This window comes from Sceloporus occidentalis, unplaced genomic scaffold, assembly GCF_023333645.1.
Source record: "Sceloporus occidentalis isolate IW3139 unplaced genomic scaffold, rSceOcc1.0.p SCAF_4, whole genome shotgun sequence".
Taxonomy (NCBI): domain Eukaryota; kingdom Metazoa; phylum Chordata; class Lepidosauria; order Squamata; family Phrynosomatidae; genus Sceloporus; species Sceloporus occidentalis.
Window position 1 is genome coordinate 168,962,865 of NW_028316984.1, and position 21,340 is coordinate 168,984,204.

Genomic DNA, 21,340 nt, shown 5'->3' on the forward strand with positions numbered 1-21,340 from the left:
TAGACTTGGAACGATTACTGAAGAAAGTCAAGAAGAAGGTTCAAAGGCAGATTTACAGCTGGACATTAAGAAAACAAAAATAAAGGCCACAGATGATTTATGTAACTTTAAAGTAGACGATGAAGACATTGAAATGGTTCAAGAATTTCCATATATTTGCACAATCATTAATCAGAATTGAGACAGCGCAATCAAAAAATCAAAAGACTAAGACTTGGAAGGGCAGCTATGAAGGAACTAGAAAAGATTCTGAAGTGTAAATATGAATGCCCATATATTTGCACAATGGAAGAGATAAAGGAAATGAAGTCCCACGTGCTGTTGATAGTCCACAAACTTTATTATCTTAAAAAGCCCAATGTGTTTTGACCTTGTCAGAAACTGGCCTATTTTAAAATAAATAAAAGTACATTTATTATACAGTGGACCCTTGTTATACGCTGGGGTTTGGTTCCAAGATCCCCTGTGTATAACAAAATCCATGTATGCTCAAGTTCCATTAAATACAATGGCATAGCAAAATGGTGTCCCTTATATAAAATGGAAAAATCAATGTTTGATACTTGAAATTTATACTTTTTTTTAATATTTTCAAACTGTGAATGCTTGAAAAAATCCATGTATAAGAAGGGCCGACTGTAGTTGTGGTATTGGGACAATACATAAATCATCTCTAAAAATAATTTCTTAAGAATCAAATATAATCTATTATCCATTTTATCATATACATACCAATTACCAGAGATTTCAGGAGTTGCAGTCTGCAGTCTCAACAAAGTGGAAATTCTGAGTACTAGAAGGAAGGGACTAGGACTACCAATGAGTTCATATTTATGGGTTTTGAAGTAACATCATAGAAGAGAACCAGTAAGAAGATACATGATGCAATCTGTCCATAAAGGTAGCCCCTGAAGAAGGTCAATTTGTGACTAGACTGAAACACTTTGTGTTTTTTAAGATAATAAAGTTTGTGCAACATCACCAGCATGTGGGACATCGTTTCCTTTATCTCTTCCACTTTGAATACGTGCTTTCCAGTTTTTTGTTCTATTTCATATCTTTCATAGAATCATAGAATCATGCACAATCATTACTCGGAATTGACACAGCGCAATCAAAAAACCAAAACACTAAGACTTGGAACGGCAGCTATGAAGGAACTAGATAAGATTCTGAAGTGTAAATATGTCTCACTGAATACTAAAGCTGGGATGGCTCATGCTATCATATTTCCAATTTCTTTGTATGGTTGTGGAAGCTGGACACTAAAGAAAACTGATAGAAAGAAAATCAACTTATTTGAAATATGGTGTTAGAAAAGACTTCTACAGATATCATGGACAGCTAAAGAGACAACTATATTGGTTTTAGAGCAATTTAAGCCTAAACCATCCCTATAAGCCAAGGTGACTAAACTTAGACTGTCATACTTTGGCTATATCATGAGAAGACATGACACACTAGAAAAGACAATAATGTTTGGGAAGGCAGAAGGAAAAAAGGAAGACCTCACTACAGATGGATAGACACAATCAAGAAAGCATGACCCTAAGTCTGCAACACCTAAGCAGGTCTGTTGATGATAGAGGGGGGGGGGGGGGACTTGGAGGTCTCTCATCCATACATTAAACATAAGTCAAAGTCAACTTGACGGCAGTTAAAAACAAAAACAAAATACAAGATGGAAATCTTCTAAAGTGATTCTGAATTCACGTTGAATTTCTTTGGCTAGTTTCACTCATCCAACAATTAACCACCTGTTCAAAATTGCACGTTAATTTTTTGTACATTACTTTTAAAAATTGTACGTTAATTTTTAAAAATTCAGTGCCTACTTAGTGAACTCATTTATTTTAGTCAAACTTTGAATTGCTTAAGTACTTTGATTGTTTAGAGCCTTGTGACCCATGTCATATGCAAAGCACAGTAGTAATTAACCAAAGCAAACAATGGAATAGCACTACTTAGATACTTTGCATGTTAAATATCTGGGATAAATTTAGTGCCTTGCATAGAATGGCATATTTACTCAACGTAATGAACACGCCTGATATTCAAACAGCTTTCCTATTGATTTTGTAGTTTTTACAGGCTTATCAATAAGTAATGCCAGCTGTGAAACCATAAGCATCCAGTGTATCATCATTTGGAAGGAGTGCTTGGAGACAAAATAGTATCATTTCTCAGTGAACCCAACAAAATCAACCCCTTCTCAAATATTAGCACAACTAAAAGCTGCTGACATACTAATAAAAGACAAATCAGCTTATCAAAATATTGTGAACAGATCAGAAGCTTTGGGAATGAGAAGATATAATCTCTATTTATTGTAATGTTATCAAAGCTTTAAAATCCCCTTTTAAAAAATCAGTTATCTAGGTTCTGTTTCATGAACTGGGAATCAAAAGAAGCTAGGATGACACTTCTTGAGGGAGATCCCATCAGAAAAGGCTGGAAACAGAAAGGGAAGTTGTTATATAACGAATCTATTCACCCACAGTTTAAATATATAATGAAAACCCAAGTAAATTAGAGGGTTTAAAATACACCAGAATTTGTAATGACCCCAGCACAGCTTATTTCCTATTGTGCAAGAGGCCGCTAAATATTTTCAAAAGAAACAGAAAGCAAAACATTCTCACTCCCAAATCTCTGGAATCTTCCAAAAAGTTCAGTTTCTCAGGAACAGACTCCAGATGATCCAAGGCCACTCGAGTACTCTGAAGAATACAAATAACAATAAAAACTTGTGATACTTGATCATTTATTTTATTTATTGAACATATATTCTCCTAAAAATGGGACTAAAGATGGCATGCAGTAATATTAATTACATACAATAATTAAAATACAAAACAAGGCCAACTATTATGACAAAATTTAATTAAAAGCACAGTTTAAACTTCAGTTTTAAAACACTAAGTAAATTACAGTGTGTGTACCTACAATTGCTTGCTTAGAGCGACCCCATAAATTTCATAGGGCTTTCTTAGGCAAGGAATACTGGTGGTTTTTGCCAGTTCCTTCCTCTAAAATAAAGCCTATAGCACCTGGGATTTGTAGGCTTCCTCCTACCCAGGTACCTTAAGCATGGTCTGCCTGACCCTGCTCAGCTTTGGAGAACAGATGGGATCTGGCACCTTTAGGGTAATGATTCTCGAACAGTGGGATAGGACCTGAGGGGGGGGGGGAGCATTGAGAGTTGCTCAAGTGGGGTGTGAGATTTGGAGGCCCTGATCCCTCTTTCCTCTCCTTATCCTCTGCTTCCCACACTTTTTTTCTCCTGGATGGGAACAGAAAGGCAAGGAGAGTGCTTGGAGCCTATAACTGAGGCAGGATAAGGAGGAGAGCTATTTCCTTATTTTTAAATTATGAATGTACATGAATGTCTGGACAAAAATACACACACTAAACAGAGTATTTTTATTTGTATACTACGTCGAGCAGGGGGAATAACATCCCTATGTAGATGTAAAGGGTGCCGCTAGCGTAACGAGTTTGCTCTAGCTGTAAAGGGGCTTCAGTTGCAATTAAAAACACCAGCCCACAGCCAAATATGTGCTGTTTCTCCCTCTTCTTGCTCTTTTTTCCCTTGTAGTACCATTTTCTACATCCATTCTCATCTTTTCCTCTCCTTGACCTAATCTACTGCTCCACACAATTGTCAGTGGCTACCCACATGACTGTCAGTGCAAATGTTCCTGATTCTAGATGTAGAATCTGGAGAACTTTTGTCTTCTGTCCCCAGGGGACAGGATCAAAATTCAAAATGACCTTAACAGATTAGAAAGCTGGGCCAAAGCTAACAAAATGAATTTCAACACGGAGAAATGTAAGGTACTGCACTTAGGATGGAAAAATGAAATGCACAGATATAGGATGGGGGATAGCTGGCTGAATGAAGCTACGTGTGAAAGGGAACTGGGAGTCCACAAATTGAACATGAGTCAAAAGTGTGATACGGCAGCTAACAAGACCAATGCGATTTTAGGCTGCATCAATAGAAGTATAGTGTCTAGATCAAGGGAAGTAATAGTGCCACTCTATTCTGCTTTGGTCAGGCCCCACCTGGAAACAGTGTCCAGTTCTGGGCACCACAATTTTAAAAGGACATTGAGAAACTGGAGCGTGTCCAAAGGAGGGCGACAAAAATGGTGAAGGGTCTGGAAACCATGCCCTATGATGAACGATGTAGGGAGCGGGGGAAGTTTAGCCTGGAGAAGAGAAGGTTAAGAGGTGATATGATAGCCTTGTTTAAATACTTGAAGGGATGTCATATTGAGGAGGGAGCAAGCTTGTTTTCTGCTGCTCCAGAGACTAGGACCCGGAACAATGCATGCAAGCTGCAGGAAAAGAGATTCCACCTCAACATTAGGAGAAACTTCCTGACAGTCAGGGCTGTTCAACAGTGGAACAAATTCCCTCAGAGTGTAGTGGAGTCTCCTTCCTCAGAGGTCTTTAAACAGAGGCTGGATGGCCATCTGTTGGAGATGCTTTGATTTAGGTTTCCTGCATGGCAGGGGATTGTACTGGATGGCCCTTGCGATCTCTTCCAATTCTATGATTCTGTGCAAATCCATCCAGATTTTGAGATCTTTGAGAAGGTCCTTCTTTTGGTCCTACCACTTCCAAGGCACATCTAGTACTGTATGCAGTATACCACTAGGGTTGTGGCAACTCATGGTGTTATGCCACAATTGACCTACTTCCATACCACACCATACAGAATACTTAGTAAGTTTTTGGTACTTATGTTTCTCATAAATCGTAATTCCTGTATAGCACTGTAATGGTAATGGTTGTGACACAAATAACTATCAAAATTAAACTTATACCTTTAGATTACAATATTATGCACTTAGCCTAAATGTATTTACATGTACATTGTTTCGTGTGGTTAAAGCGAAAATTTGGTAAGATGTCATGTTTTTTTTAAAAAGTGAAGAAAGAATAATTTTAATCCTTTTTTAAAAAAAATAAAAAATAAAAATTACTTTAAAAAAACAACAAAAACCTGGAGCCTCTCCTTTCTCTTCTCACCAAGCCTTGCCCACTCACACCATTTCTTCAGCATTTCAAAGGGACACATGGGAATGCCATTGCTTCTTTCTGCACAAAGCCTGATGTTTGGGGAACAGTGGTGTCACCACCCCTTAGGTTGTCACCTGGGATATCTGGCATCCCTGCCCCCCCCCCACCCCCAGTGATGCACCTGTTAGTATGGATATGAGAGAGGATCTTCTTGGTGATTGCTCCCAGGCTGTGGGAATTCCTATTATCTTTCTGCTAGCATGTAAAACATTTTACCCAGAAAGGAACTTTAAACTGGATTGTGTTGTATTTTTCTTTTACTAGTGTTATTAAATTGTCATCAAAATTTGTGGGCATTTATTAATTTTTGAAAATTGTATTTGTACTATTTTATTGAAAGCCATCTTGAGTCCCATGCATAGGAGGATGGTAGGATATAAATAAAATAAACAAAGTGACTCGCAGCATTGTCAATACAGTTACTACAGCCACAGGGAAACTAACAAAAAGAAATTCAAAATGAGACAGGTTCAGTCTTACATTCTGGATAATCTCATAAAGTAATATAAAACAGTTTTATGTCTATTTTTTCAAATAGTTGCTCTTTTAGCCAAAACATCTCATTAAAAGCTGAGACTTACTAACTTCTTATCAAAACACAATTACCACAGTTAAGTTTGTTAATACCCAGAAATGCACATGTCGCAATAGATGAAGCACTACCTAGCTCTAAGGAATGAACACTATGTAGAACTGAGCATGTTATTAAAAAGTGAAATCAGTAATTCAACTACAACTACTGCCACCATTACTTACCAATAAATGTGTTCTATCATTTGCTATTTTATACAATTAAAAAAATCTGTAGTTCCTATTGCTGTTGCTGTGTGCCTTCAAATCACTTCCAGCTTATGGCAACCCTAAGACGAACCTATCATAGGGTTTCTTGGCAAGATTTCTTCAGAGGAGGTTTTCCATTGCCTTCCCCTGAGGTTGAGAGTATGAGAATTGCCCAGGTTTACCCAGCAGAAATATTTAAAAATAGTTTTCTGCCACTACTTCTAAAAGTGTGTGTGTGTTGTCAAGATATGATATAAATATTGGACATTGAAATATCTTCATAGTGAAATTGCAGTATTACGATATCTTTACAATACTGCAATATCTTTATATGTTTTTGGTCCTGAAGAGTCATATTATCTTTTGAAATACTGCAGTTTTTATTGTAAATATGAAATCATTATCACGGAAGGTTACATTTTTCAATGTATAATTTTTCATTTAACTTTCATTCTGAAGGACCTCCCTGAATATATCATAGTGTACTCTCCATTTAAAATGTACTGTTTTCCTTTCTGAGTGTCAGTATATTTGAGTGTTAGTTTTTTGCATTCTTTTTGTATGCGCAGCAACCTTAATATCATTGTTTTTGCCTTAAAAGAAAAACAGACGCAAAGTCTTTTTCTTAAACTCTAGAATTTGGCTGTATTATTCTGTTGCCTGAAACAAAAGACAGATTGAAATGGGTATGGAATCCATTTTATGTGAAATGCCAAAGGCTGGGCATTCACCATGCAAAGAAAGCTTTTTCTTCAAGAAAGGGAGAGCAACAGTGGGATGATATTTGGACAGATTAGCTGACTCAATACAGATTTTCTTTAGGCTGGCCTTACATCCGGTTGCTTCAGATCTGCTGGATCCATTCCTTCTTTCCATGATGCATTTATGTCCTCCCAGCCCCTAGTCACAGGATTAGATGTAATTAGCCAAGATGGGAAAAAGTTGAGCCTACAGGTGGGAGGCTAATTCACTCCAAACATCCTGTTGACTTCCTGGGCTTGTGAAATGGAAACTCTCAAGCAAAAGTGATAGAATGGATGCATAGAAAAGCCTTGAGACTATGCAGCCAAGCACGGTGGAGTCCAGGGTGCAGTGGGTACAAAAAGATTTATCAACAAAATGAACTGGAAGTCACATCTGTCAAAGGAGGACAGTTGTTTAGTCCCTGCTCCCCTTCTCATTTCCACCCTTTTCCCTCCAGGATTTTGAGAGACATATGAATGGGAACTGGACCTTTAAAGACAGTGAGCTAACATTGGAAAAAACCCTCAGTGGACAAAAAGTAGATTGCAAGAAGGAAACAAAAATATTCGACTGGACCTTTCAGCAATTTTTGATTTTACAAATTTTACAAATTTTAACTTATGCCTTCTGAACATGTTTGCCTCAGACAAGAATGCTTTTGCAGGAGATTTTCTGTTCCCCCTAACTAGTTATCCCTCTCTGAAGTCTTTAGCTAAACTGGACTATAAAACAACTAATTGAATATTTTAGAACTGTCTTAAATAATCCAGTATCAAAAGATATTTCATTAATGAATGACTATGGAAGCTGGATGGTGCAACAAGCTTCATGTATAAACAGCAAAGCTCAGCTAAAGAAGGAGGAATGAAAGGGGAAACAAGCAAGATATTATTTTAGTATTGTATTTTTTAATTTCCTTCATTTATATGCCACCTTTCTCCCAGAGTGGGATCCAAGGTGGCTCACAAAAAGAAACTAACAAGAATTTTTAAAATATAATTTAAATTTATCACATTAAAACAGTAGCTTATAAACAGTATAAAATCATTAAAAAGCATACCAAAAAAAAAGCAGCCACTTCATAGGAAGGCTCTCTGCAAAGAAATACTCATTAAAATCCAAAAAACCAAAAAGGTCTTTACTGGCCAGCAAAATGAGAACCGCCAGGGGGTCAACTTGGTGTCTCATGGAAGGGATTTCCACAGTATGGAAGCAGATACTGAGAAGGCTCTCTCCCATATCCTCACCAAGTTAGATTGTGATGATGGCAGGACCGAGAGAAAGCCCTCCACTTCCACTGTTGATCTTAAGACACTGGCATGTTCATAAACAGAGATAGTCTTTCAGATAGTCTGGACCTAAGCTATATAGGGCTTTATGACAAGCAATTTGAATTGTGCTCAGAAGTGAACTTGTAGACAGTGATGGTGTTTTAGCAATGAATTATATGCTTCCTGTAACTGGCTCCAGAATTTTGGACCAGCTGTTTCCAAATGCAGCCCCATGTATAGAGCATTACAATAGTCAAAATGGGTTACTACAGCCAGATCTTCTCAAGGAATGGATACAGCTGGTGCACTAGTCTTAACTGTGCAAATGCATTCCTGCCAACTGCTGAAACCTGGGCATCCAGGCTCAGGGTTGAGTCCAGGAGATTTCAGGAGGAGTGTAACCCCACCCATCATAAGCATAAATGCTATTCTCTGTTCTTCCTTTCTACTGACCAAGAGCACTTCTGTACCAAACTGTTCAAAGTTGGAGTCTAAAATCTACTACTAAAATCTTAAACACTGCATGGAACTAACAGAGTAAAGGGCTACAGTATGTTTCTGGTTTCCTGAACTGGATCTCAGTATTTCCAAATAAATGCAGAATGCAGTAAGACTGGACTATATTCTCCTTGCCACAAACTAAATCCAACTACCCAGTTAAGCCACAGAAGAACATGCAATAAGCCAATGTTCTAGCAAAAATAAAGAAGAGTGACAAACATCAATCTTGAAAATGGTTTTGATCATCAAACTAAAATCAGTGAAGATGACTGCGACATACTTCCAGATAAATCCCATATTTATTATTTTCAAAATAGTTTCACCTGTTATCACTGTATTTATTAGCATGATCAAATTAAACAAGCTTACTACAAAAAGGGTAATTGCAGGTATCTTTCATTTACAAAAGAAAGTCAGCACAAAATAAAGTGTAGATAACACAAATAAAGTACAGTAACATGTAAGTAGTTTACATAAAAATATTCAGGCTTTCTGGTTCGATTTTACTAATACACATCTAGCTTGTGTAATTACAATTAATGAACAGTGCACAATTTGATTTTCATTATGACACCTCCAAGTTATATGACATGTTTATTAAGATCATCCTCTGTATAATACAATTAGTTGTACACCTTAAAATGGCCAACTAAGAGCTTTCTCATAAGACCTTTCTTTACCTTGTCTTTCACAAACTAACAAAAATTGTTCAGAGGTGTCTATCAATGTCTCTCCCTCATTAAATTGCCCACCACTGTGCCTCTCCCACAAAGAAGCTGCACTCATTCATATTGCATGCTTCATTTATAGTGGCCTTATGTTCATCAAAGCCTTGATTTTCCACTCCATTAATTTATGATGAGTTGCATGGTTTGCTACTTCTTCCCAGAGCCGTTTGTAGCCCTGGTCTTCATGAGGGCTTGAAAGGTTGAGAGATATCTGAAAAGAGACTGCAGATTCTCAGCAAGTCTCCCTCTGCAGTTTTCAGCAGTGGAAAAGTTAACTGTGCGAGACAGAATAACCAACCCAAATGTTCAGCAGTCATCATACAGGGACAATATGTTTCAGGGACATTCTTTCATTACCACATGAAAAGAGCTGTAGAGCTCCTGATTTTGATCCCCCCTCCTTTTCCTTCATTACAGACACACTGAAAGTTTACTTAACCAAACGTGGCAAGTAACTGAATTCACTGGAAAGTCAAGCTTTGAGACGTCCATCTCCTATGGGGGCTAGTTGACATCACTCCAGCTTTGAGGCAGCAACCCATAGCTGTGTTACAGTAAACTGGAATATTTGGACTTGAGACTTGAACTACTTGTACTGCTCTCAATTTCCAGGTTTTCCACATCTTTGATTGCACTTTCTATTTGGTGAGTAGGAAATTCTAAACATGCTTGAAAATGAGAAGAATGGTCTGTTACAGTACAAACTCAGTAATGGAGATCTTATGTCTCATTTTCTAATAAACTATGCTTGTTTCTGGCTCAGTAATGGCTTTCCTACCCTGTGGAGAACCAAAGTGGTATGAGCACTAACTTCATCTTAAGAGACATTAAAAATATGATCATTTCTGAACAGGGCTGTAGGAAAAGAGTTCTTGCCTCATTATGCGAGGCAAGAATAACACGTAAATCTACAAAAGACTTTTGTTTACTGCAAAGAAGAAAAAACAATAGTAGAACAGAAGCAAGAGTCAAAGGGAAGGAAGAAGTCATGCTTTTCGCTGAACTGTGGAAGTAGTGCAACAATAATTTAGTGACACATACAGTAACCTCCTTAATATGGATCAAGTGCCATATTTGTATCATTAATGATGGCACTCTTCTCTATTAAAAGAGATAGGTTTAGCCATGCAGAACAAAATGCTAAAAAAGATGGTAGGAACACCTGACACACAGGGCAATTAAGTACCGCTAATTATTTCCCAGAAACTGCAAATGATGTGCCATAATGCATACAACTAATCCTGAAGAGAACAATCATGTCTGTCTGCTCATTATTTAACAGGGAACAAAGGGCACTGATACAGTGCACTGATAAAGCTGATAAGTGGCAACAAACTCCAGTTGCACCAACAGAAGCCGCATTGGTGGTAATTTACTTAAAAGCACACTGTTCCATCATGGGGTGAATGCTATTAATCTTTCCTTGTTTTCTTGACATAAAAAGATTATTTACTTTCTAAGAGGTGTTCTATGTTCTCAGAGAGAATGATAAAACAAATTACTCATTTTCCATGACTTCATATAAACACTTTGATGTTTAAAGAGCATGTGAACAGTTAATCCTCCTTAGATTGATGCATTTGCAGTGATAGGCAGCTCCGGGCTCTCCTTAGGGGCAGATCTAAATCAAAGTCAGATGCTACATTTTATTTTTAGTCTTGAAACTACAGTGATGAACACAAAAATAAAACAAGTTAGGCTTCTCTGTGCTACTCATGGGGTTTGGTTTTATATTCAATGCATAGAAAATACACAAACATTGGAAACAACAGGACACTAGTGCTATACAATGAGGGCTGTCTCACTCCTTAACTAGGTAACATAAAAAGCCATCTGCATATTACGTTAAAAAGTTAGAGGAGACTTAGGGACCAGCTAAGAAATCCTCAAGGTATATAACCCATAATAAAATGAAGTGTTATTATCACTTAAAGCGACAGAAATGCACTTGGGCAAACCATTACATATAACTTGTCTATGAGATATAATGTTACAGATGAGTCAAGGAGGGTCTTTTTCAAACTACTAGATTAGTCTATAGACATGTAAGAACTGCATGAAAGTGGGTTGGATCTGTGAGACTTCAGCTTAGACTTCACTAACTCAAGTCCTGTTGATTTTAATGGGTCCTCTCAGTATAACTAAGGGGCTCAACAGGCCGCTCCTTTTAGTGCCAAATTGGGGCCATGGCAACTACATGCCATGGACCTGATCTCTGCTTTCCATGGCGCAAAAAGGAGCGGCAAAAAGAGGCTCCTTTTTGCGCCCCGGAAAGGGTACCATAGCTGCCAGTGCACAGTTTTCCGCACTCCTTTGGTGTTGCGTCTCCATGAGCACTGTGACACCATGCCCCATGTAGAGCTGTGCACAGTATCACGCCAGCCTGGGGGCGGAATTGGGGCGTGCATCATGTGGACACCATGCCCTGACACTGCCCCCAGGCCAGCCTTCCCTGCTGCTCTGTATAGCACCTCACTCTAGCTAAAGTGTTTATACTTAAGAGTTCCTAAATTCTTTTTTTCTTTTTTAGAAGTCCTTCCCATAAACTGCTAAACAAAGAAGACAAATTGTAGCTTTCTTCACAAATAATTATCCAACACAGATGCTAGTGGTTTGTCAAAGATCAAAGAGCCTTTCCAACTGTATTTCTTCCAGTTCTATCTCATCTTCTTTCTAGGATGGAATTCAAAATGATGTATGTACCTAGACTTGTTGTGGTCAAAATGTTGTATGTGGTTACCCATACAGCAATTTGACAGACCAGTTTAATTGCAGAAGGCTATTCCAGTGTATCTTCAGACCATGATATAGAAAAACTCAAAAAGTTGCCCTAAACCCCCCAGTGACACTACAGTGTTTTTCCACATCCTGATAATATATATAGGATGAAACTTGCTGGATCAGGCCAAAGATCACTCTAGGTTAGCATCTTCTTTCCAATAGTGGCCAGAGAAATCTTCCTAGGAAATATCCAACTAGGGCATGAATCCATAGCACCTTTCTTACAGTCTTTGACGCCTTTATCTAGTAAGGGTGTACTGTTTTGATATGGTATACTATGGGGGCTAAGACCATGGAGACCCAAATAATGCATATTAGGAAAGCAGCCAGTCACTGCAAAACATAAGTAAATTATAAAGAATCAATAATTTTAATCACTAGGTATGCTTATTAGAATAATAAAAAAGAATATTCTCCTTGTTCACTTCAATGCAGGTTTTTTTTTTGGGGGGGGGGAACATTTTAAGAATTGAGTATTAGGATGCTCATCATATCACTACTCTTGCCTGCTTTCCTCTGTGTCTCGCAAGTGGACCACATTCATCAAGGCCAGACTCATCTAAAGACCTTTGTTTGAAGTACCAGGCAGGATGCCCAACAATTTATATTACACATTTCAAAATTAAAAGAGACAGGGATTAAGTTCCTGGATAATTCTTGCAAAAAGGGCCTATCCTGAATGCCCTATTAGAGCAATTAATTCCATTGCTCTGCGATTCTGAGATAATGCATTAATCACTAGTGAGCTCTGTGCTCAAGGAATCTACCTGCTACACATCATTTGATACTCTGCACTGCTACATAAGATATTTTGCTGATTAAACAATGAATGAGATATTTACTGAATAACAATTCCAGAGCTTGCTGATCAGCATACTTATACTGTGGTCTCATGTCGTCGGCTGATTTCCTGAGGTAAACATATCAGTTAAATAAAATAATTTTTGTTGAGATCCTCAGATTTTGGAACACCATTCTTTGATTCATCTTTGCTCGCTTTTTTTTTTTTTGGTGGTAAATTAAGACACCCTCCTCTCAAGATGACAGTTTGCGGCTGTTGTTTTTAATATCCAATTCCTGTTTTATTATGGCACATGGATCTTTCGGTTTTTGAAGGGGGGAGTAACTTTATATTGTTATTATTTTGTTTGTTTTGTTTATCGTGATTTTTAATTCTTTTGATTAAAAGGCATGATATAAATGTTTGAAATAAAACAAATAAGATTGAGAATATCAATTTAATGGAAAAACTGTTAGCATACCAATAAGATATGTAGATAATTATATTAGAATTGCTTATTACATTATAAACTGATGAATGTCCATTTCATTCATTAGATAATCAACACAATTTAGGAATTGTGTTTATTAAATACACACAGACGCACATTTGTTTTATACTCCAGAACTGAAGAAAATGATTAGTGTACTGAAATAAATTATAGTCATTTCAAGAAAAAAATAGTGAAAGGACTACAGAAAAACTACAACTTAAAAATATGAATTGAAAAATAAAATTGTCTCTATCGTCAAAAAGACATCCAATGAGAGGAATAGAAAAACAAACACTTATTATAGAAAAGAGTCTTTAGGAGCTAAACAGAAGCATATATGAAATATTCCCCCTGGCTGAAAAAAAAATCAAGTTAAAGGAACAGAAAATTAAGAAACTGAAAATACATGCTGATCGAATTTGCTATGAGTTAAGAAAGAACAGGCCTTCTAGATAGTCAACATGGTCTTGCTATTTTCACAGTTTCTTTAGTTTCAAGTGGCATGGGGAATCAAACCAGAAATAATGTATAATATACATTCTATGGCTATAATCCTACAGGGCACTATGCTGTAATACTTCCAGGTTATGCCAGTGGTTGTACTTTTTACATACTTGCACAAGGAGATATTCAGTACCCCTTTATGTAACAAATATATTATTAGGGGAAAAGATGTAGTACAAAAGGTTCTTCGGTGTTTATAATGCCTATACACCTGTCAAAATTCTACGGTCAGTATTCTATTGGGGCAATATGTTTTGGAAACTTTTTGCAAGAAGGTATCTGTGAAGCAGTGTCCCTTCTCCCTACTGATGCTTTTCCTGCCAGGTGAAAACAGCAGCAAGCCTATCTCAGCTGGCACAATTATCTCCCCCTCCTTCTCTTTCTCCTCTCTAAATCCTGCAACTAGCTTAGGTCATGCTCTTTCCTTTTTTTCTTCTTCTCACAGCTAGATATGTGAGTAAAACAGTTACATCAGCTACCCATTATGTTGTTGGGTGTGGAGGAAGGAGTGCATGATAGGTAGGGGAGAAGACGCATCACTGCTCCTGCCACCTCCATCAGCCACTCTCATCTTCTAGTCTAAGAGGCTGAATAGACCAGCGTTATACGCTGGTCTCGGGGCACAGTGAGGAGTGTGGTGTCCACACGACGCATGCTCTGATGCTGCCATCATGTCATGTGCCTGTTCCTTTTAGTGTTCTTTTTAGCACCAGGGAAAGGCCACATTGGGGCCACAGCATGTAGTTGCCGCGGCCCCGATCCAGCACTGAAAGGGGAAGCTGCAGGCCACTCCAAAGGGGAGGTCTGTTTAGCCCCTAGGTATACTAGAAGAGCTTTTCACTCCACCAGCTTTATATAGGATTGTTAATGATATGTTCAGCTCCTCAGAAAACTGTGGATATGATTACTGTGGTGAGTAGGTTCATCTTTGAGCTAAAGGATAAGACAGCTAAAGGGCAAGAGACCAGGGTGTTTCACTGAGAGAGTGATGTCCAAAGCTTACCCAGTCAGATTCACAGCTGAGCAAGAATTTACTCCAAAACTGGTAAGAGAGAAAAAGCAGCAACACTTGAAGCAAGGCAATAAAGAAAAGTTATGGGATCTAAACTAGATCTCAGTACATCAAACTAAGTGAATTAGATGCAAACTAACTGAAGTCCCATTAATGTAATGGGTCTAGTCCAAAAATGATTCATAAAAATTAATGGAATTTTTATGTTCACATTGCAGAATGAAGAAACTGACTGAAATAATATGCAGATATAATAAAGAGTGTATACCACAAGTCTTGCTAGAGATATAGAATATGTTTAGTAACTACTGGAATATGTACTGTATGCAGTACGTACAGGAAATACATGTTTCATGATTTAACATCTGTTATGCATAGTATTTATTCACTACTGAAATATATAGTGGGTCCTTAGGATCTGCTGGGGTTTGGTTCCAGGACCCCCTGTGGATACCAAAATCCATAGATGCTCAAGTCCCATTAAATACAAGGGACAGTAAAATGGTGTCCCTTACATAAAATGGCAACATCAAGGTTTGCTGTTTGGAATTTATGTATTTTTAAAATATTTTCAAACCACAGACGCTTGAATCTGTGGATAAAGAATGCATGGATACTATAAATACTGCTGCTAAAACGATGTGGGTTTGTTTTTTTTACTACTTACTTGTCATTAATGATGTATGTCCTAAGATTTGTCCTCTTTTTTTAAAAAAAAATAAAAACTATAACAAAGAAAGAAACAAAGTGTTCTCAATTATTCAGAGGTATCTAGGGTCCAAAACACACTGCAGAAATAATTCAGTTTGAGACTGCTTTAACTGCCCTGGCTCAGTGCTAGGCAATCTTGGGAAGTGTATTTGATTGTGGCACCAGAGCTCTCATACTGGATTATTTCTGCAGCGTGTTTTAAACCTAGATCACCTTGAAGGGATATTTAAAAGGCCATGATTTTTATCAACATCACACTGTCCAATATACTGTTTGACAAAGTGATCCCTATTGTTATCCAATCTGTTTCTGTAAAGTTCAGTAATGACTAATTTTTCATTTCTGTTTCTATCAAACAGGCTGAAGAGAAAACTGTTGTTCTAAAAGGTTAAGCGAGCGGTTAGTCATGTTAGTCTGCTGCAACAAAACCAACAAGGAGTCTTGTGGCATTTAACATGTTTTATTTGCATAGGATTTTATGACATCTGATACAGTGGGCTGGAGACCACAAAGGTTAGTCTGAAATAAAACCTTTTAGTCTTTAATGTGCCACAAGACTCTTTCTTTTTTATCAAAAGTCCAATTTTGGTGAACTTTGGAGAAATTCAGTGGAGATATCACTGAGAACCTTGGCCCTGCAGAATCATCTAAAAAATAACCAAAGTATTGCTGATCTACTTTGTGGGAGAGAACAAATGAATCCTATCCCACTGCTCCTCCTTCAAATGGTATAGCAGCCAGAGTAAAAAGTCAGTATGGTCTTGCACCTGCCAAAGGCCTATACTCCCTAGGGAGGCCCACTGCCTCTTTATCACATCAGCCTTCCCATTTTACCACCTGTTGTACTGTTTCAGACTAGTGACATCACCAAGGTACTGTGGGTTGTGTGTACAACCCACACTGCATGACAGAAGAGGGGTGACACCTGGTTAAACCCTCCCGGCTTGTTATAGTGGCAGAAGCCTCCTCATGAGAAGACTTCCACCACCAGAAGCAAAGGAGAGGGCCAAGCATGCCCTTTTGCCTGCTACCCCCTGAGAGCCCCTCCTGACTGGGTAACACCAGGGGTGGGGACACCACTGGTCCAGACAACAATGGTAGTGAGAAGGATGAGCCATTGCTTATTTGTTCATAGACTCTCCACCTGTAACAGAAGCAAGTCATAGAATCTGTAGCTGAGTTATAGGTTCTGTAGCTGAGGAGGAGCAACAGCAACTGATGACAATAGTGGTCAAAAGGCAGACTCACTTGAGCAAATGCTTTAAATTTACACAGGCTGTACTGCTCAGTTGCATAACAGAATGTACCTCTCAACCAAATGAATCAGGATGGCAAAATACAAATTATGTTTTTTGTACTCAGTCCTACCAGACTTAGTATATGTGCCAAGCAGGATCCAAAATGGGAAGTTTGTCCACTGACAATGAGAAAGATGACTGAAGTCAGTTTAGAAAGCAATGGTATAGAAATTGAGAGCCCACTGCAAGGAATAAAATGAAAAACAAACTTTATGGCAGGAAACAAAAGCAGAAGAAAAGTCTGACAAGGACAGCAAAGCCAAAACGTGCCTAGAGCAGATAAAATATGACTTCACACTGAGGATTGTGGGGTTATGCAGTACCATTACCAATACCCCTGTCAGTAGAACTTGATATATGGATTGCATGAACCTTGATTCTGTCACATAAAAAGTCTGTGTACATCAGCCTTAAGCAATGTCAAGTAAACAAAATAAACTCCACCTTTAGAAAATATCCTTTTTATTGAGGCTAAACCACTAGGAATTTTAAAACAAATATTTGTTGGCACTGGAATCGAAAAATGAAAGGAACTGCCCGCCAAAATAACTGAACTTTCAGTCTAGACTCCAGATGTCTTTGGATGGGATAAAACACATTTTAATAATCTTAAAAGTATGCTTTCTCTTCCATGTGCAAATTGTTTACCACACTTCAAAACCATTAGTCAAAAGCATAATGCAAGAAACTTTATCAAGTATAGTAGGCCCATCCAGGCCCATGGAACCAGGAGTTTCTGCAAGTCATAAAGTTGCTAGGATAGGCCAAAACAGATTATTAGAAATGGAAAAGTTCAGGCTCTGTGCAAACACTGAGAAACTATTCGTGGGAGTGGGAGCATCAAAGTGTCCTGCTGAAACAATTACTGAGTGACCCTATTGCCCATAAATAACATAAATACTTGAGAAAAGACTGAAGAACATGCACAGTCCAGTGATGATGTTAACAAACCTTGGAGAAGATGCAATGGAAAAACAATGAAAAAGGCACAGAAAACACTTTTCCCATGAAGATTTTGCGAGCACAGCAGGAGTGGAAATTTCCATATCTGGACTAGTTCAAAATTGACACAATCTGATGTAAAAAGATGTCCACAAAAGAGATGCTTATCACATTTCTTCATGTCTCTATTTTTCTTTCTTGCTATTGTTTCTTTCCTCCTGTTTCAATTCTGTTGCACAACTAAGGGTTTTTGTTTTTTGTTTTGTTTTGGCATGGATCAGCAAGCATACTACACCTGCTTGGTAGTGATGAACCTGATGTTAAAATGCCATGAGGTTTAGGATTGGTAGGATATTTAGAACAACTTTGAATGCTTTGATGTAGACAGGTTGGAGAGAATTGTATTAGGAAATGTTGAATGTAGAGCTTGAGAGTATAGGACATAATCTAGATGCATTATTAGTTGCTTTGTTAATTATTTAAAATGCCTGTGCTCTTTAATTAATACTGCACTGTCTTGTTGATTACACTATACTGCTTTCATGGATTTTCATTTATGTTCTTTTGTTCACACTACTATTCATTTATTTTTGATTACACATCAATAATCAACTCAACTCATTTGAGATGTGGAGCTGGAGAAGAGTGCTGAGGATTCCATGGATAGCCAAAAAGACAAACAAATGGATACTAGAGCAGATCAAGCCAGAAATATCCCTAGAAGCCAAGATCACAAAACTTAGACTGCCATACTTTGGACATATCATGAGGAGGTGTGAATCACTGGGGGAAAAAAACAATATTGTTGGGAAAAGTGGAAGGAAGTAGAAAGAGAAGAAGGCCACATGCCAGATCGATGGACTTTATTAATGAGACTACAAATATGAGTTTGCAGGACCTGGGCAGAACAGTAGAGAATAGGGGAGCCTGGAGATGTCTCATCAGCAGGGTCGCCATGGGTCAAGATCGATGCAAAGGCAGCTAACAACAACAACAAAAATCAATAAACAGGACAATTATTTCAGTTAAAATTCTTTTCAGAATCCTTGTGCTATTCTGAACCCAGATTAACAAGATTCACTATCACAAAAATGACTAGGAGTAATGTGGTGGCATGGACTTTAATCCTGTTCAGTTATTTCTTGTTGTTGTTGTGTGCCTTCAAGTTGTTTCCAATTTATGGCGATGCTAAGGTGAATGATCACGGGGTTTTCTGAAGCTGAGAATGTGTGACTTCCCTTAGGCTAATCAGTGGGTTTCCATGGCTAAGCAGGGAATCAAACCCTGATCTCCACAGTCATAGTCCAATGTTCAAACTACTACACTATGCTGGCTCTCAGATGTTACTCAGGCCCTCTCCAGACTGGCCCTTTGCGGCGCGCCCATGATGTGCTAGGGTTGCCTCGGGGCAGCGCATGCACATGCCCCGCAACACTAGCACGTCATGCACGCACCGTCATTACACAGTGCCTTACACACAGCATGCATAACCATTACGTTGCAGCTACGCATATATGCACTGTCTTTGGTGCTTTGTGACGTAGCTAAAAGGAGCCGCTTTTTTGAGGTCCTCTTCTGCTGCGCGGATGTGCTGCACAATTTGTATGCTGCAGCATAGCTGTGCAGCAGAGAGAGGCGCCGAGGAAGCGCCTCTTCTGGGCGGTCTGTACCCTGCCTCACTTAGTTTCAATCAATATGTGATAATAGGGAAGGCCAGTCTTGGCCCTTCTTGTCAATGCTTCCCTCACATGGAAAGCAAAAATCCTGAAGAGGAAAGGTCTCTGTAAACATAGAAATTCTCCCTGCAAGCAAGAACTGTAATTTTCTAGTGTCCACACTTGTTTGGAAAGGTCTTCATATGAACAGAAAATTCTATTCATGCTTGTTGCTTTAAACATGAGGGAGGACTGAAGATAATGGAGGGTGAAGATGCTCTCTCTTCCTTCGCAGACCAACACAGGGGGCTTCTATACTGTACAAATGCTGTAATGAAGTTTAACTGCCATGGCTCCATCCTACAGAATCCTGGGATCTGTAGTTTTGTGAGGCACCAGCACCCTTTGACAGAGAAGGCTAAAGACTGTGTAAAACTATAAATCCTAGATTCCATCAGATGGAGCTACAGTACCTAAAGTTGTGTCAAACTGTGTTATTTCTACAGTGTAGATGCACCCTGGGTCAATTCTCACGGGGACTAATAACAGTCTGACACCACCTTAAGTGTTGTAGCTTCATCCTATGAAATCCTGGGATTTGTAGTTTTACGAGGTCTTTAGTCTTCTCTGCCAAAGAATACTGGTGCCTCCATAAACCACAAATGCCAGGATTCAGTAGTATGGAGCCTTGGAAGTTAAATTGGCATTATTTCTACACCCACAATTTCTTCAGTCCTCACTGCTGCAAACAAAGAAATGTACTTATTCCTAGCTGCCTTCACTAAACACCTGTTTAATTGATTGCCATTTAATTATTGCCACAGCCAGTTTTCTGTACTGCATAAAGTAAGATACAAAGTTAGAAGTAGCAACTCTGGTGGTCTGTGGTCCAACTTGGCAGCAACATTTGACTTGAATTGTAACATTTACCACTGACATTTTGTGGCAAACCAGTAGAAGTGATTTAAAACAAGCTTGAGTTTTCCCTCTTTCTTGCTAAATTTTGATGGCAACCCACTACAAGCCATTTAAAGGCAACAAAGTGCAACCCCTAGTTTCGGTGGTATAATTTGCTGTCAAATTAAGAAGTGTATTTTAAGGATGGGGTGTGTTCGAGGGCATCTGAAAAACAGTCTTGGGGTCACACATGGTCCATGATTTTGTCGTTATCTAAAAGCTTTGAACTAAATCTGACTGTTAGTTCCAATGAGAATATACTGATTAAATTGCGTACATAAAAATCAGGTTATTAAATTGTTATTGTTTTAGTGGGTCTCCTCTTGGTGGGACTAACAGCTGGATTTAGAAACAAACAAGCTTCATTTATATAGCACTACATACCGCCTAAGCAGTGTCTAAGCAAAGTCGATGGCTTTCATGGCCAGCATCCATAGTTTTTTGTGGGGTTTTCAGGCTATGTGGCCATGTTCTAGCAGAGTTTCTTTCTGACATTTCGCCAGCTTCTGTGGCTGGCATCTTCATAGAATGCTTTGCCTGGAAAAATTGGGTGTATATATACTGTGTGAGACTGGGAATGCAGGAGTGATTTGCATGTGTATCACCACAAGCTATTTCCAGTGGGACAATGAATTCTATGAACAGAGAGATGGGGTAGCAATGGGAAGCCCTCTAAGCCCTGTGATAGCAAACTTTTATATGGAACACTTTGAAAAACAAGCCCTGGAAACAGCACCGAAAAAGCCCACAACTTGGTTCCGATACATGGATGACACTTTCACCATCTGGAGCCATGGAGAAGAAGACCTTGCTGTATTCCTGAACCATCTGAACAACATCCAACCCAACATCCAATTCACTATAGAAAAAGAAAAGGAAGGAACACTGCCATTCTTGGATGTCCTAGTCATCCGCAAACCGAACCTACGTTTGGGTCACACAGTATACCGAAAACCCACACATACAGACCAATACCTGCACAAGAACTCCAACCATCACCCAGGACAAAAAAGAAGCACAATCAAAACACTGGTAGACCGAGCAAAACGCATCTGCAAATGCCACTTCTTGGAAGATGAACTGAAGCACTT

General features: G+C 38.6%; 1 protein-coding gene across 5 annotated transcripts in view; it reads right to left on the bottom strand.

The window, feature by feature from the left end:
* CEP128 (centrosomal protein 128) overlaps positions 1-21,340 on the bottom strand; it is a 282,591-nt gene that overhangs the window by 25,693 nt on the left and 235,558 nt on the right. For 4 of the 5 annotated variants that reach the window (XM_089522329.1, XM_089522332.1, XM_089522333.1 and 1 more), the window contains one exon: positions 2,643-2,720. The exons of the other annotated variant lie outside the window; for it this stretch is intronic. In XM_089522329.1, coding sequence (XP_089378455.1) covers positions 2,643-2,720 — 78 coding nt within the window. The remainder of the gene's footprint in view (positions 1-2,642; positions 2,721-21,340) is intronic. 5 annotated transcript variants of the gene reach the window in all.